Source organism: Panulirus ornatus, chromosome 45, assembly GCF_036320965.1.
Source record: "Panulirus ornatus isolate Po-2019 chromosome 45, ASM3632096v1, whole genome shotgun sequence".
Lineage (NCBI taxonomy): Eukaryota > Metazoa > Arthropoda > Malacostraca > Decapoda > Palinuridae > Panulirus > Panulirus ornatus.
Window position 1 is genome coordinate 9,826,588 of NC_092268.1, and position 15,000 is coordinate 9,841,587.

Consider the following 15,000-nt stretch of genomic DNA (forward strand, 5'->3'; position numbering starts at 1 on the left):
TTTGTGTGTGTGGTTGGTGGTGGTTGTGTGTTTTTGTATGAGTGTGTGTTGTGTGTGTGTGTGTGTGTGTGTGGGTGTGTGTTTTGTGTGTTGTTGTGTGTTTTGTGTTTGGTGTGTGTGTGTTGTGTTGTTTTTGGGGTTTGGGTGGTGGGTTGGTTTTGTGGTTTTGTGTGTGTGTGTGGGTGTGTGTGTGGTGGGGGTGTGTGTGTGTTGTGTGGTGTGTGGTTTTTTTTTCTGGGTGTGGTTTTGTGTTGTTTGTGTTTGTTTGTTTGTGGTGTGTGTGTGTGGGGGTGTGTGTGTGGTTTCCCGTCGTGTTCAAGGGTCGTTTACGTCGGGTTCAAGGGTGTTTTCCTTTTCGGTGTTCAAGGGTTTTTTTCCCGGGTCGTGTTCGGGGTCGTTTTTCCGTTTGGTTAAAGGGTCGTATTTCGTCGTGTTAAGGGTTTTTATACCGTCGTTTTTTAAAGGGGTGTTTACGTAGTGTTAAAGGGTGGGTTTTCCGTCGGTTCAAGGGTCTTTTATACGTGGGTTTTCCCAAGGGGTGTATCCGTCGTGTTAAAAGGGTTTGTATCCCGTCGGGGTTAAAAGGGTTGGGTTAAAATCCCGTGTTTAAAGGGGGGCGCCGTTTAATTAACCGTCGTTTTAAAAGGGTTTTCGTATACCGTCGTTTTTCCAAGGGGGTCGTATCCTTTTCGTGTTAAAGGGGTTTCGTTTCCGTGTGTTAAAGGGGTTTAAAGCGTTTCGGTTTAAAACCGTCGTGCCCCGGGTCTTTATACCGCCGTGTTCGGGGGTTGTATACCGCCCGGTTCAAGGGTCTTTTTATCCCGTGTGTTAAAGGGGTTTCGTATCCGTTGTTCAAGGGTCGTATTCGTCGTGTTCAAGGGTTTATACCGCCCGTTTTTTAAGGGTCGTATATCGTCGTGTTCAGGGGCCCGTTTTCCGTCGTTTTAAAGGGGTCCTTTTTAATTAACCTTTCGTGTTCAAGGGTCGTATTACCGTCGTGTTCGGGGGTTTGTATATCCTTCTTTTTTTGTTCGGGGTTTTTTAAAACCGTCGGTTAAAGGGTTTTCCGTTATCCCGTCGTGTTCAAGGGGTTCTTTATACGTCGTGTTAAAAGGGTTTGTTAACCGTCGTGTTAAAGGGGTCGTATCCCGGCGTTTTTTCGGGGGTTTCGTTATTCCGTCGTGTTAAAGGGGTTCTTTAACCCCGTCGTTTTTAAAGGGGTTGTATACCGTCGTTTTAAGGGGTTCTTTATCCCGGTTTTCGTGTTAAAAGGTTTTCGTTTTTTCCCGTCGTTTTTAAAGGGTTTCGTAAACCGTGTGTTAAAGGGGGCCGTTTAGTCGTTTTAAAGGGTGTTTTCCGTCGTGTTAAAGGGGTTTCGTTATTCCGTCGTGTTCAAGGTCGTTCCCTTTGTGTTTCAGGGTCGTATCCCGTCTTTGTTCAAGGTCGTATACCGTCGTGTTCAAGGGTCGTTTACGTTTTGTTCGGGGTCGTATCCCGTCGTGTTAAAGGGCCCCCTTTTAAAAAGGGCGTGTTCAAGGGTCGTTTCCGTTTTTGTTAAAGGGGGTCGTATACCGTCGTTTTTCAAGGGCCGTTTTTTACCTTGTGTTAAAGGGGTCGTATGCGTCGTGTTCAACTGTCTTCGGATTTGAAAAATCCAAAAAAAATATTAAAAATCCAAAATTTTTAAAAAACCCCGGTATTTCACTTCATGTAATTTTAAGCCCTTTGGGTTCGAACCCCACAAAAAAGAAATTACCGTTGGAGTGGGGTAGGGTCGGGTTTTTTGGGGACTTGGCCTTCAAAAAGTTGGATAAACAATTTAATATATATATATTTAGGGGAGGCAGAATACTTCCCCACGTTTTTCCCTGCGGGGCGTAAAAAGGCGATAAAAGGGGAGGAGCGGGGGGCGGGGAAATCCTCCCCTCTTTTTTTTTTTTCAATTTCCAAAAGAAGGAACGGGAAAAGGGGGGAGGTAGGATATTCCCCCCAAAAGGGCCCAGTTCTCTGTTTTTTAAGTACCTCGCTAACGGGGGGGAAATTTGGCGAAAAGTTTGAAAAAAAAAGAAAATTAAAAACATTTTTAGGTTTTTTACGTTTTTTTAAATTTTTGGGGTTAAAAAACATATCAGGTTTAAAACAATGTTTAAATTCCCCCTTTCCTGCTCCTCCTGGTGTCCAAACTTGATTTTTATGATTTTAAATTTTTTTCAGAATTGATTCAAAATCTGATTTTGAAGAAATTTTAAATTGTGTAAAGGGAAATTTTCCTTCATATGTCTTATATTATAAAATTTTAAAACGGGAAATAAAAAAGGGGGAAAAGTTTTAAAAAAACGTGTTGCTGTGCCGATTTCAGTTTTTTTTTTTCGGGAATCACCTTTTCTATACATAATTCAAATGGGTGATTAACCCACAGTTTTCCTAAGCAAGTGACTTAATTGGTTGTTAAGAAATGCATGAAATCGTTAGATGAAGAAGAAAAAGAAATGACGTGAAGTGTGGCAACAAAAAACGTTACACCTGTTAGGAAATGACATTCTGTTTTCTTTTATGTAAAAGTTTTGCAATTTAATGTTCAATTGGTTGTACCAACCAGGAAATTCAACTTTGTGTGGATATATTCCACAGTACGTGGAGCCTCGCCTGATTTAAACACCATAATGTCCATTTCTCCAACTTAATAATTTTACTCCATATTTTTTTTTTGTGAAACTTTAAAAAAAAAAAAATTAAGCGAACGTGAGTGAAATTTTCAAAACGTTAGGTTGCCAGTGATCAATGGCGAGAATGATACGAAAAATTGGCCCGTTTGTCTCCCAGCGTCTGTGGTTGCTTACTTTCTCTGGCGTAGGTGTTGCGAGATATCTTAATCTATCTATCTATCTATCTGTTATCTTTAAATTCACCCGTTATCTTATGTTATCAACTGGAGAAAGATTAAAAAATTGTGACGTAAGGCAGCCAGAAGGGGAGGGTGTTGCCAGATAACGGTTCTATTATATGATTTTTACGAGATTTAACGAAACACAGACACACAGACGGATACACAGACGAACCCACAGACACACGGGAATGAAAGCTCATGACGTGACACAGGCGTGACACCGTTACACTTCCTGTTATGAACGAAAAAAATTGTTGGAGTTACTTCCTTTGTGATGTATGGTAACGGCCGCCATGACTGCTGGGGCCTTGTTTGTTTTTGGGCCATTTTTTTGTTTTTTTTTTTTATTATTATTTATTGTTATTTTATCATTATTTTTTCATTGTGTTTTTATTAATGATCAGAATGCAATTTAAAAAGGTCTTAAACACTCGGGTGAGTAGAAAGCTGGTTTTAGGGGCTACAAAATGACAAATGCGAAAATTTTGATTTGAAACGGAAAAGTTGTCATGTCCACCCCAGGGACTTTGTATTTCCATGTATCATTATTTCCCGGGGTCATAAGCGGGGTGGGATGTATTTTCGGTGTGTGTTTCCAAGGGGAAGCAGGGGAGGAAAATTGGGAAAGTCATTTATTTTTTTTTTTTTTTTTAGTTTTGTGAGAGAATTCGATGGGGGTTTTTTGACTTTGAGTTGACCCCGGGAAACCCACCTGGGTAACAAGGTCTGGGGGATAGGGGTGGGGCTCTGGGGGGTCAGGGGGGGGTCTCGGGGTGATCAGGGGGGGGTCTCTGGGGTGAAGGGGGGGGTGGGGATGTGGGGGTGTAGGGGGGGTCTTGGGGTGATCAGGGTGGGGGCTCGGGGTATCAGGGTGGTCTCTGGGGTGATCAGGGGTGGGGTTTTGGGGAGATCAGGGGGGGGATTGGGTGAACAGGGTGGGTCTCTGGGGGGAAACGGGGTGGGGTTTTGGGGTGATCTGGGGTGGGTCTCTGGGGTGATCAGGGGTGGGTCTTTGGGGTGATCAGGGGTGGGGTTGGGGGTCAGGGGTGGGGTTTGGGGTGATAGGGTGGGTCCTGGGGTGAAGGGGGGGTCCTGGGGTGATCAGGGGTGGGGATGTGGGGTGATCAGGGGGGGGGTTGGGGTGATCAGGGGTGGGGATTGGGGTGCAGGGGGGGGGATGGGGGTGATCGGGGTGGGAGTGGGGGTCAGGGTGGGTCTTGGGGTGTCAGGGGTGGGTCTCTGGGGGGGATCAGGGGTGGGGATGTGGGGGGGACAGGGGGGTCTCTGGGGTGATCAGGGGGTGGGTTCTGGGGTGATCGGGGGGGTTTTGGGGGATCAGGGGTGGGGTTTTGGGGGGATAGGGGGGGGTTTTGGGGGGATCAGGGGGGGGGTGGGGGTACGGGGGGGGGTTGTGGGGGGGATCGGATGGGTCTCTGGGGTGATCAGGGGTGGGTCTCTGGGGTGATCAGGGGTGGGGATGTGGGGTGATCAGGGGTGGGTCTCTGGGGTTATCAGGGGTGAGTCTCTGGGGTGATCAGGGGTGGGGATGTGGGGTGATCAGGGTGGGGGTTGTGGGGTGATCAGGGGTGGGTCTCTGGGGTGATCAGGGGTGGGTCTTGGGGTGATCAGGGGTGGGTCTCTGGGGTGATCAGGGGTGGGTCTTGGTGGTGATCAGGGGTGGGTTCTGGGGTGATAGGGGTGGGTCTCTGGGGTGATCGGGTGGGGGGGGGATTGGATGTGGGGTGATCAGGATATGGGTCTCTGGGGTGATTGGGGTGGGGTCTCTGGGGTGATCAGGGGTGGGATGATGTGGTAGTGTGATCAGGGATGGGTCTCTGGGGTGATCAGGGGTGGGTCTCTGGGGTGATCAGGGGTGGGGATGTGGGGTGATCAGGGGTGGGGATGTGGGGTGATCAGGGGTGGGGTATGTGGGTGATCAGGGGTGGGGATGTGGGGTGATCAGGGGTAGGGGTCTGGGGAGATCAGGGGTGGGGATGTGGGGTGATCAGGGGTGGGGATGAGGGTGGATCAGGGTCTGTGGGGATGTGGGGTGTCAGGGAGTGGGGGATGTGGGGTGATCAGGTTCGGTGGGGATGTGGGGAGATCAGGGGTTGGGGATGTCTTTTTTTTATATTTTTTCCCCCCTATTTCCAAATTTATAAAACACACAACACCTTTTTTTTTTTCTTGGGGTGATCAGGGAGTGGGTCTGTGACATTTAAAATGCCATGCTAATATGTGACATTTTAAAATGCCATGCTAATATGTGACATTTTAAAATGCCATGCTAATATGTGACATTTTAAAATGCTATGTTGATATGTGACATTTTAAAATGCTATGTTGATATGTGACATTTTAAAATGCTATGTTGATATGTGACATTTAAAATGCTATGTTATTGTGTGACATTTTAAAATGCTATGTTGATATGTGACATTTAAAATGCTATGTTATTGTGTGACATTTTAAAATGCTATGTTAATATGTGACATTTAAAATGCTATGTTATTGTGTGACATTTTAAAATGCCATGCTAATATGTGACATTTTAAAATGCCATGCTAATATGTGACATTTTAAAATGCCATGCTAATATGTGACATTTAAATGCTATGTTATTGTGTGACATTTTAAAATGCCATGCTAATATGTGACATTTTAAAATGCTATGTTAATATGTGACATTTTAAAATGCCATGCTAATATGTGACATTTTAAAATGCTATGTTAATATGTGACATTTTAAAATGCCATGCTAATATGTGACATTTTAAAATGCTATGTTAATATGTGACATTTTAAAATGCTATGTTGATATGTGACATTTAAAATGCTATGTTATTGTGTGACATTTTAAAATGCTATGTTGATATGTGACATTTAAAATGCTATGTTATTGTGTGACATTTTAAAATGCCATGCTAATATGTGACATTTTAAAATGCCATGCTAATATGTGACATTTAAAATGCTATGTTATTGTGTGACATTTTAAAATGCTATGTTGATATGTGACATTTTAAAATGCTATGTTGATATGTGACATTTTAAAATGCTATGTTGATATGTGACATTTTAAAATGCTATGTTGATATGTGACATTTAAAATGCTATGTTATTGTGTGACATTTTAAAATGCTATGTTGATATGTGACATTTTAAAATGCTATGTTGATATGTGACATTTAAAATGCTATGTTATTGTGTGACATTTTAAAATGCTATGTTGATATGTGACATTTAAAATGCTATGTTATTGTGTGACATTTTAAAATGCTATGTTGATATGTGACATTTTAAAATGCTATGTTGATATGTGACATTTAAAATGCTATGTTATTGTGTGACATTTTAAAATGCTATGTTGATATGTGACATTTTAAAATGCTATGTTGATATGTGACATTTTAAAATGCTATGTTGATATGTGACATTTAAAATGCTATGTTATTGTGTGACATTTTAAAATGCTATGTTGATATGTGACATTTAAAATGCTATGTTATTGTGTGACATTTTAAAATGCTATGTTGATATGTGACATTTTAAAATGCTATGTTGATATGTGACATTTAAAATGCTATGTTATTGTGTGACATTTTAAAATGCTATGTTGATATGTGACATTTAAAATGCTATGTTATTGTGTGACATTTTAAAATGCTATGTTGATATGTGACATTTTAAAATGCTATGTTGATATGTGACATTTAAAATGCTATGTTATTGTGTGACATTTTAAAATGCTATGTTGATATGTGACATTTAAAATGCTATGTTATTGTGTGACATTTTAAAATGCTATGTTGATATGTGACATTTAAAATGCTATGTTATTGTGTGACATTTTAAAATGCTATGTTGATATGTGACATTTAAAATGCTATGTTATTGTGTGACATTTTAAAATGCTATGTTGATATGTGACATTTTAAAATGCTATGTTGATATGTGACATTTAAAATGCTATGTTATTGTGTGACATTTTAAAATGCTATGTTGATATGTGACATTTTAAAATGCTATGTTGATATGTGACATTTAAAATGCTATGTTATTGTGTGACATTTTAAAATGCTATGTTGATATGTGACATTTTAAAATGCTATGTTGATATGTGACATTTTAAAATGCTATGTTGATATGTGACATTTTAAAATGCTATGTTGATATGTGACATTTTAAAATGCTATGTTGATATGTGACATTTTAAAATGCTATGTTGATATGTGACATTTAAAATGCTATGTTATTGTGTGACATTTTAAAATGCTATGTTGATATGTGACATTTAAAATGCTATGTTATTGTGTGACATTTTAAAATGCTATGTTGATATGTGACATTTAAAATGCTATGTTATTGTGTGACATTTTAAAATGCTATGTTGATATGTGACATTTTAAAATGCTATGTTGATATGTGACATTTAAAATGCTATGTCAATATGTGACATTTTAAAATGCTATGTTGATATGTGACATTTTAAAATGCTATGTTGATATGTGACATTTTAAAATGCTATGTTGATATGTGACATTTAAAATGCTATGTTATTGTGTGACATTTTAAAATGCTATGTTGATATGTGACATTTTAAAATGCTATGTTGATATGTGACATTTTAAAATGCTATGTTGATATGTGACATTTAAAATGCTATGTTATTGTGTGACATTTTAAAATGCTATGTTGATATGTGACATTTTAAAATGCTATGTTGATATGTGACATTTTAAAATGCTATGTTGATATGTGACATTTTAAAATGCTATGTTGATATGTGACATTTAAAATGCTATGTTATTGTGTGACATTTTAAAATGCTATGTTGATATGTGACATTTAAAATGCTATGTTATTGTGTGACATTTTAAAATGCCATGCTAATATGTGACATTTTAAAATGCCATGCTAATATGTGACATTTAAAATGCTATGTTATTGTGTGACATTTTAAAATGCTATGTTGATATGTGACATTTTAAAATGCTATGTTGATATGTGACATTTTAAAATGCCATGCTAATATGTGACATTTTAAAATGCTATGTTGATATGTGACATTTTAAAATGCCATGCTAATATGTGACATTTTAAAATGCTATGTTAATATGTGACATTTAAAATGCTATGTTATTGTGTGACATTTTAAAATGCTATGTTGATATGTGACATTTTAAAATGCTATGTTGATATGTGACATTTTAAAATGCCATGCTAATATGTGACATTTTAAAATGCCATGCTAATATGTGACATTTTAAAATGCCATGCTAATATGTGACATTTTAAAATGCCATGCTAATATGTGACATTTTAAAATGCTATGTTAATATGTGACATTTTAAAATGCTATGTTGATATGTGACATTTTAAAATGCTATGTTAATATGTGACATTTTAAAATGCTATGTTAATATGTGACATTTTAAAATGCTATGTTAATATGTGACATTTTAAAATGCCATGCTAATATGTGACATTTTAAAATGCTATGTTAATATGTGACATTTAAAATGCTATGTTATTGTGTGACATTTTAAAATGCCATGCTAATATGTGACATTTAAAATGCTATGTTATTGTGTGACATTTTAAAATGCTATGTTAATATGTGACATTTTAAAATGCTATGTTGATATGTGACATTTAAAATGCTATGTTATTGTGTGACATTTTAAAATGCTATGTTGATATGTGACATTTAAAATGCTATGTTATTGTGTGACATTTTAAAATGCCATGCTAATATGTGACATTTTAAAATGCTATGTTGATATGTGACATTTAAAATGCTATGTTATTGTGTGACATTTTAAAATGCTATGTTAATATGTGACATTTTAAAATGCTATGTTAATATGTGACATTTTAAAATGCTATGTTAATATGTGACATTTTAAAATGCTATGTTAATATGTGACATTTTAAAATGCCATGCTAATATGTGACATTTTAAAATGCTATGTTGATATGTGACATTTTAAAATGCTATGTTGATATGTGACATTTAAAATGCTATGTTATTGTGTGACATTTTAAAATGCTATGTTGATATGTGACATTTAAAATGCTATGTTATTGTGTGACATTTTAAAATGCTATGTTAATATGTGACATTTAAAATGCTATGTTATTGTGTGACATTTTAAAATGCTATGTTAATATGTGACATTTAAAATGCTATGTTATTGTGTGACATTTTAAAATGCTATGTTAATATGTGACATTTAAAATGCTATGTTATTGTGTGACATTTTAAAATGCTATGTTAATATGTGACATTTTAAAATGCTATGTTGATATGTGACATTTAAAATGCTATGTTATTGTGTGACATTTTAAAATGCTATGTTGATATGTGACATTTTAAAATGCTATGTTAATATGTGACATTTTAAAATGCTATGTTGATATGTGACATTTTAAAATGCTATGTTAATATGTGACATTTTAAAATGCTATGTTAATATGTGACATTTTAAAATGCTATGTTATTGTGTGACATTTTAAAATGCTATGTTAATATGTGACATTTAAAATGCTATGTTATTGTGTGACATTTTAAAATGCTATGTTAATATGTGACATTTAAAATGCTATGTTATTGTGTGACATTTTAAAATGCTATGTTGATATGTGACATTTTAAAATGCTATGTTGATATGTGACATTTAAAATGCTATGTTATTGTGTGACATTTTAAAATGCCATGCTAATATGTGACATTTTAAAATGCCATGCTAATATGTGACATTTAAAATGCTATGTTATTGTGTGACATTTTAAAATGCTATGTTAATATGTGACATTTTAAAATGCTATGTTGATATGTGACATTTTAAAATGCCATGCTAATATGTGACATTTAAAATGCTATGTTATTGTGTGACATTTTAAAATGCTATGTTATTGTGTGACATTTTAAAATGCTATGTTGATATGTGACATTTAAAATGCTATGTTATTGTGTGACATTTTAAAATGCTATGTTGATATGTGACATTTAAAATGCTATGTTATTGTGTGACATTTTAAAATGCCATGCTAATATGTGACATTTTAAAATGCCATGCTAATATGTGACATTTAAAATGCTATGTTATTGTGTGACATTTTAAAATGCTATGTTAATATGTGACATTTTAAAATGCTATGTTAATATGTGACATTTAAAATGCTATGTTATTGTGTGACATTTTAAAATGCTATGTTGATATGTGACATTTTAAAATGCCATGCTAATATGTGACATTTTAAAATGCTATGTTAATATGTGACATTTTAAAATGCTATGTTAATATGTGACATTTTAAAATGCCATGCTAATATGTGACATTTTAAAATGCTATGTTAATATGTGACATTTTAAAATGCTATGTTAATATGTGACATTTAAAATGCTATGTTATTGTGTGACATTTTAAAATGCCATGCTAATATGTGACATTTTAAAATGCTATGTTAATATGTGACATTTTAAAATGCTATGTTAATATGTGACATTTAAAATGCTATGTTATTGTGTGACATTTTAAAATGCTATGTTAATATGTGACATTTTAAAATGCTATGTTAATATGTGACATTTTAAAATGCTATGTTGATATGTGACATTTTAAAATGCTATGTTAATATGTGACATTTTAAAATGCTATGTTGATATGTGACATTTTAAAATGCTATGTTAATATGTGACATTTAAAATGCTATGTTATTGTGTGACATTTTAAAATGCTATGTTAATATGTGACATTTTAAAATGCTATGTTAATATGTGACATTTTAAAATGTTGTGTTCATATGTGACATTTAAATGCTATGTTCATATGTGACATTTAAAATGCTATGTTATTGTGTGACATTTTAAAATGCCATGCTAATATGTGACATTTAAAATGCTATGTTATTGTGTGACATTTTAAAATGCCATGCTAATATGTGACATTTAAAATGCTATGTTATTGTGTGACATTTTAAAATGCTATGTTAATATGTGACATTTTAAAATGCTATGTTAATATGTGACATTTTAAAATGCTATGTTAATATGTGACATTTTAAAATGCTATGTTGATATGTGACATTTAAATGCTATGTTAATATGTGACATTTAAAATGCCATGCTAATATGTGACATTTTAAAATGCTATGTTAATATGTGACATTTTAAAATGCCATGCTAATATGTGACATTTAAATGCTATGTTATTGTGTGACATTTTAAAATGCCATGCTAATATGTGACATTTAAATGCTATGTCAATATGTGACATTTAAAATGCTATGTTGATATGTGACATTTAAAATGCTATGTTGATATGTGACACTTAAAATGCTAAGTTAATATGTGACATTTAAATTTCTATGTTATTATGTGACATTTAAAATGCTATGTTAATATGTGACATTTAAAATGCTATGTTAATACATGAAATTTGAAATGCTACGTTAATATGTGGCAGTTAAATTGATTTACTGGAGATGTCACATTTAAATTTATTAATTGGCACATATGTAATTTAACATGTTATGTTTATATGTAACATTTAACACAGTATCTTACACTTGTAATATTTAACTTGCTGTGTTGCTCATGTCATATTTAACATGTGTGTTACACAGGCAACATATGATGTGCTGTGTTACACAGCCAGCATATGATGTGTTGTGTTACACAGGCAACATATGATGTGCTGTGTTACACAGGCAACATATGATGTGCTGTGTTACACAGGCAGCATATGATGTGCTGTGTTACACAGGCAGCATATGATGTGCTGTGTTACACAGGCAACATATGATGTGCTGTGTTACACAGGCAACATATGATGTGCTGTGTTACACAGGCAACATATGATGTGCTGTGTTACACAGGCAACATATGATGTGTTGTGTTACACAGGCAACATATGATGTGCTGTGTTACACAGGCAACATATGATGTGCTGTGTTACACAGCCAGCATATGATGTGTTGTGTTACACAGGCAACATATGATGTGCTGTGTTACACAGGCAACATATGATGTGCTGTGTTACACAGGCAACATATGATGTGCTGTGTTACACAGGCAACATATGATGTGCTGTGTTACACAGGCAACATATGATGTGCTGTGTTACACAGGCAACATATGATGTGCTGTGTTACACAGGCAACATATGATGTGCTGTGTTACACAGGCAGCATATGATGTGCTGTGTTACACAGGCAACATATGATGTGCTGTGTTACACAGGCAACATATGGTGTGCTGTGTTACACAGGCAACATATGGTGTGCTGTGTTACACAGCCAGCATATGATGTGCTGTGTTACACAGGCAACATATGATGTGCTGTGTTACACAGGCAACATATGATGTGCTGTGTTACACAGGCAACATATGATGTGCTGTGTTACACAGGCAACATATGATGTGCTGTGTTACACAGGCAGCATATGATGTGCTGTGTTACACAGGCAACATATGGTGTGCTGTGTTACACAGGCAGCATATGATGTGCTGTGTTACACAGGCAACATATGATGTGCTGTGTTACACAGGCAGCATATGATGTGCTGTGTTACACAGGCAACATATGATGTGCTGTGTTACACAGGCAGCATATGATGTGCTGTGTTACACAGGCAACATATGATGTGCTGTGTTACACAGGCAGCATATATCACGCTGTGTTACACACACGCAAGACATTTAACACGCTCTGTTAATCTGTGACAATTAACATGTTCGCTGTACATTGGACTGTTAACATCCCCCTACACCCCCCATATGATCAAGTTAACTGTTTCTCGTCGTTCTTTCTCACTAGGGAGTTTGGTGTGGAGGATGGGCACACGCATCTGCGACTCTTTCAACACACGTAAACCCTTCGTATCCCAGATGGCTCGTTACCCAGCTGTCCCGGACCACAAGGTGAGTAGATAGACCCATCTATCGACGCCCAGACATCCCAGACCACAAGGTGAGTAGATAGACCCATCTATCGACGCCCAGACATCCCAGACCACAAGGTGAGTAGATAGACCCATCTATCGACGCCCAGACATCCCAGACCACAAGGTGAGTAGATAGACCCATCTATCGACGCCCAGACATCCCAGACCACAAGGTGAGTAGATAGACCCATCTATCGACGCCCAGACATCCCAGACCACATGGTGAGTAGATAGACCCATCTATCGACGCCCAGACATCCCAGACCACAAGGTGAGTAGATAGACCCATCTATCGACGCCCAGACATCCCAGACCACAAGGTGAGTAGATAGACCCATCTATCGACGCCCAGACATCCCAGACCACATGGTGAGTAGATAGACCCATCTATCGACGCCCAGACATCCCAGACCACAAGGTGAGTAGATAGACCCATCTATCGACGCCCAGACATCCCAGACCACAAGGTGAGTAGATAGACCCATCTATCGACGCCCAGACATCCCAGACCACAAGGTGAGTAGATAGACCCATCTATCGACGCCCAGACATCCCAGACCACAAGGTGAGTAGATAGACCCATCTATCGACGCCCAGACATCCCAGACCACAAGGTGAGTAGATAGACCCATCTATCGACGCCCAGACATCCCAGACCACAAGGTGAGTAGATAGACCCATCTATCGACGCCCAGAGATCCCCAAACACAAGGTGAGTAGATAGACCCATCTATCGACGCCCAGAGACCATAAGGTGAGTAGATAATCCCATCTATCGTTACCCACCCATAGGCTGGAATTTATATAGACCGAATATGTAGAGCAATAGACATGATCATATATATACATTCTTGACACATATACATAGGAAAGGAATATATATATAAAGTACTGGTCATTGTTGACGTTAACGATTGTTTGGTTGTGGTTATATCAGGGTGGAGGGGGGTGGGGGGGGGCTACATGCGTGTGTGTGTGTGTGTGGTGTCGAACTGCAACAAGGGGAAGAGGGATCTCTGGTGACAGGAGGATGTTGTGATGGTGGCGTGGTGGTGCTGCTGTTGTACCATCTTTCCCCCCAACATGAGGTGATGGGGGGGGAGGGGGTAGTGTGGATGACCCGTGTCATGAACTGGTCATCATGTCACCTGGCTCAAGCTTGACCCCTAGGATGACCTCACGTGACCTTTTACCACTTTGCCCCTGGTGTATGATGGCCAAATATGTATATATGTAGCTTAATATGTAGTCAAGTATATATATATGGTTTATGTACTGATACATATCTCTGCCATGCTAATCATTTTTGAAAACAATAATTTTTTTTATGTAATGTTTGAAATTTATGGAATTTTAACGACCAAATTGTTTAACGACTTTTCTTGAACACAACTGGCTTGTTTGGACGACCCCAAATTGTGACCACGGTAGCCCACTTGGGTCACAGGGAAGGTCGTGAGTTCTTTGAGACATTGAAATTGATTTTTAGAGGGTTTTGATTTTGAAAATATGGGGGGGATTGGGGGAGGGGGGGAGTGGTTCAAACTTCTAAGTCGAACCATCGTAAGTTGTGTTTGGGGATTTACGGACATTGACCTGGGAACATGAGGATTTGATGATGCCTGTACGACCCTTGAACACGACGGTATACGACCCTTGAACACGACGGTATACGACCCTTGAACACGACGGTATACGACCCTTGAACACGACGGTATACGGCCCTTGAACACGACGGTATACGACCCTTGAACACGACGGTATACGACCCTTGAACACGACGGTATACCACCCTTGAACACGACGGTATACGACCCTTGAACACCACGGTATACGACCCTTGAACACGACGGTATACGACCCTTGAGCACGGCGGTATACGACCCTTGAACACGACGGTATACGACCCTTGAACACGACGGTATACCACCCTTGAACACGACGGTATACGACCCTTGAACACGACGGTATACGACCCTTGAACACCACGGTATACGACCCTTGAACACGACGGTATACGACCCTTGAGCACGGCGGTATACGACCCTTGAACACGACGGTATACGACCCTTGAACACGACGTTATACGACCCTTGAACACGACGGTATACGACCCTTGAACACGACGGTATACGACCCTTGAACACGACGGTATACGACCC

General features: G+C 37.9%; 1 protein-coding gene across 2 annotated transcripts in view; it reads left to right on the forward strand.

Annotated features, from left to right (window-relative positions):
* Window positions 1-15,000, forward strand: part of Spn (protein phosphatase 1 regulatory subunit spinophilin) — a 340,216-nt gene that overhangs the window by 83,278 nt on the left and 241,938 nt on the right. For both annotated transcript variants that reach the window (XM_071688241.1, XM_071688240.1), the window contains exon 4: window positions 12,712-12,815. In XM_071688241.1, the coding sequence (XP_071544342.1) occupies window positions 12,729-12,815 (87 nt within the window). In that variant the 5' untranslated portion in view covers window positions 12,712-12,728. The remainder of the gene's footprint in view (window positions 1-12,711; window positions 12,816-15,000) is intronic.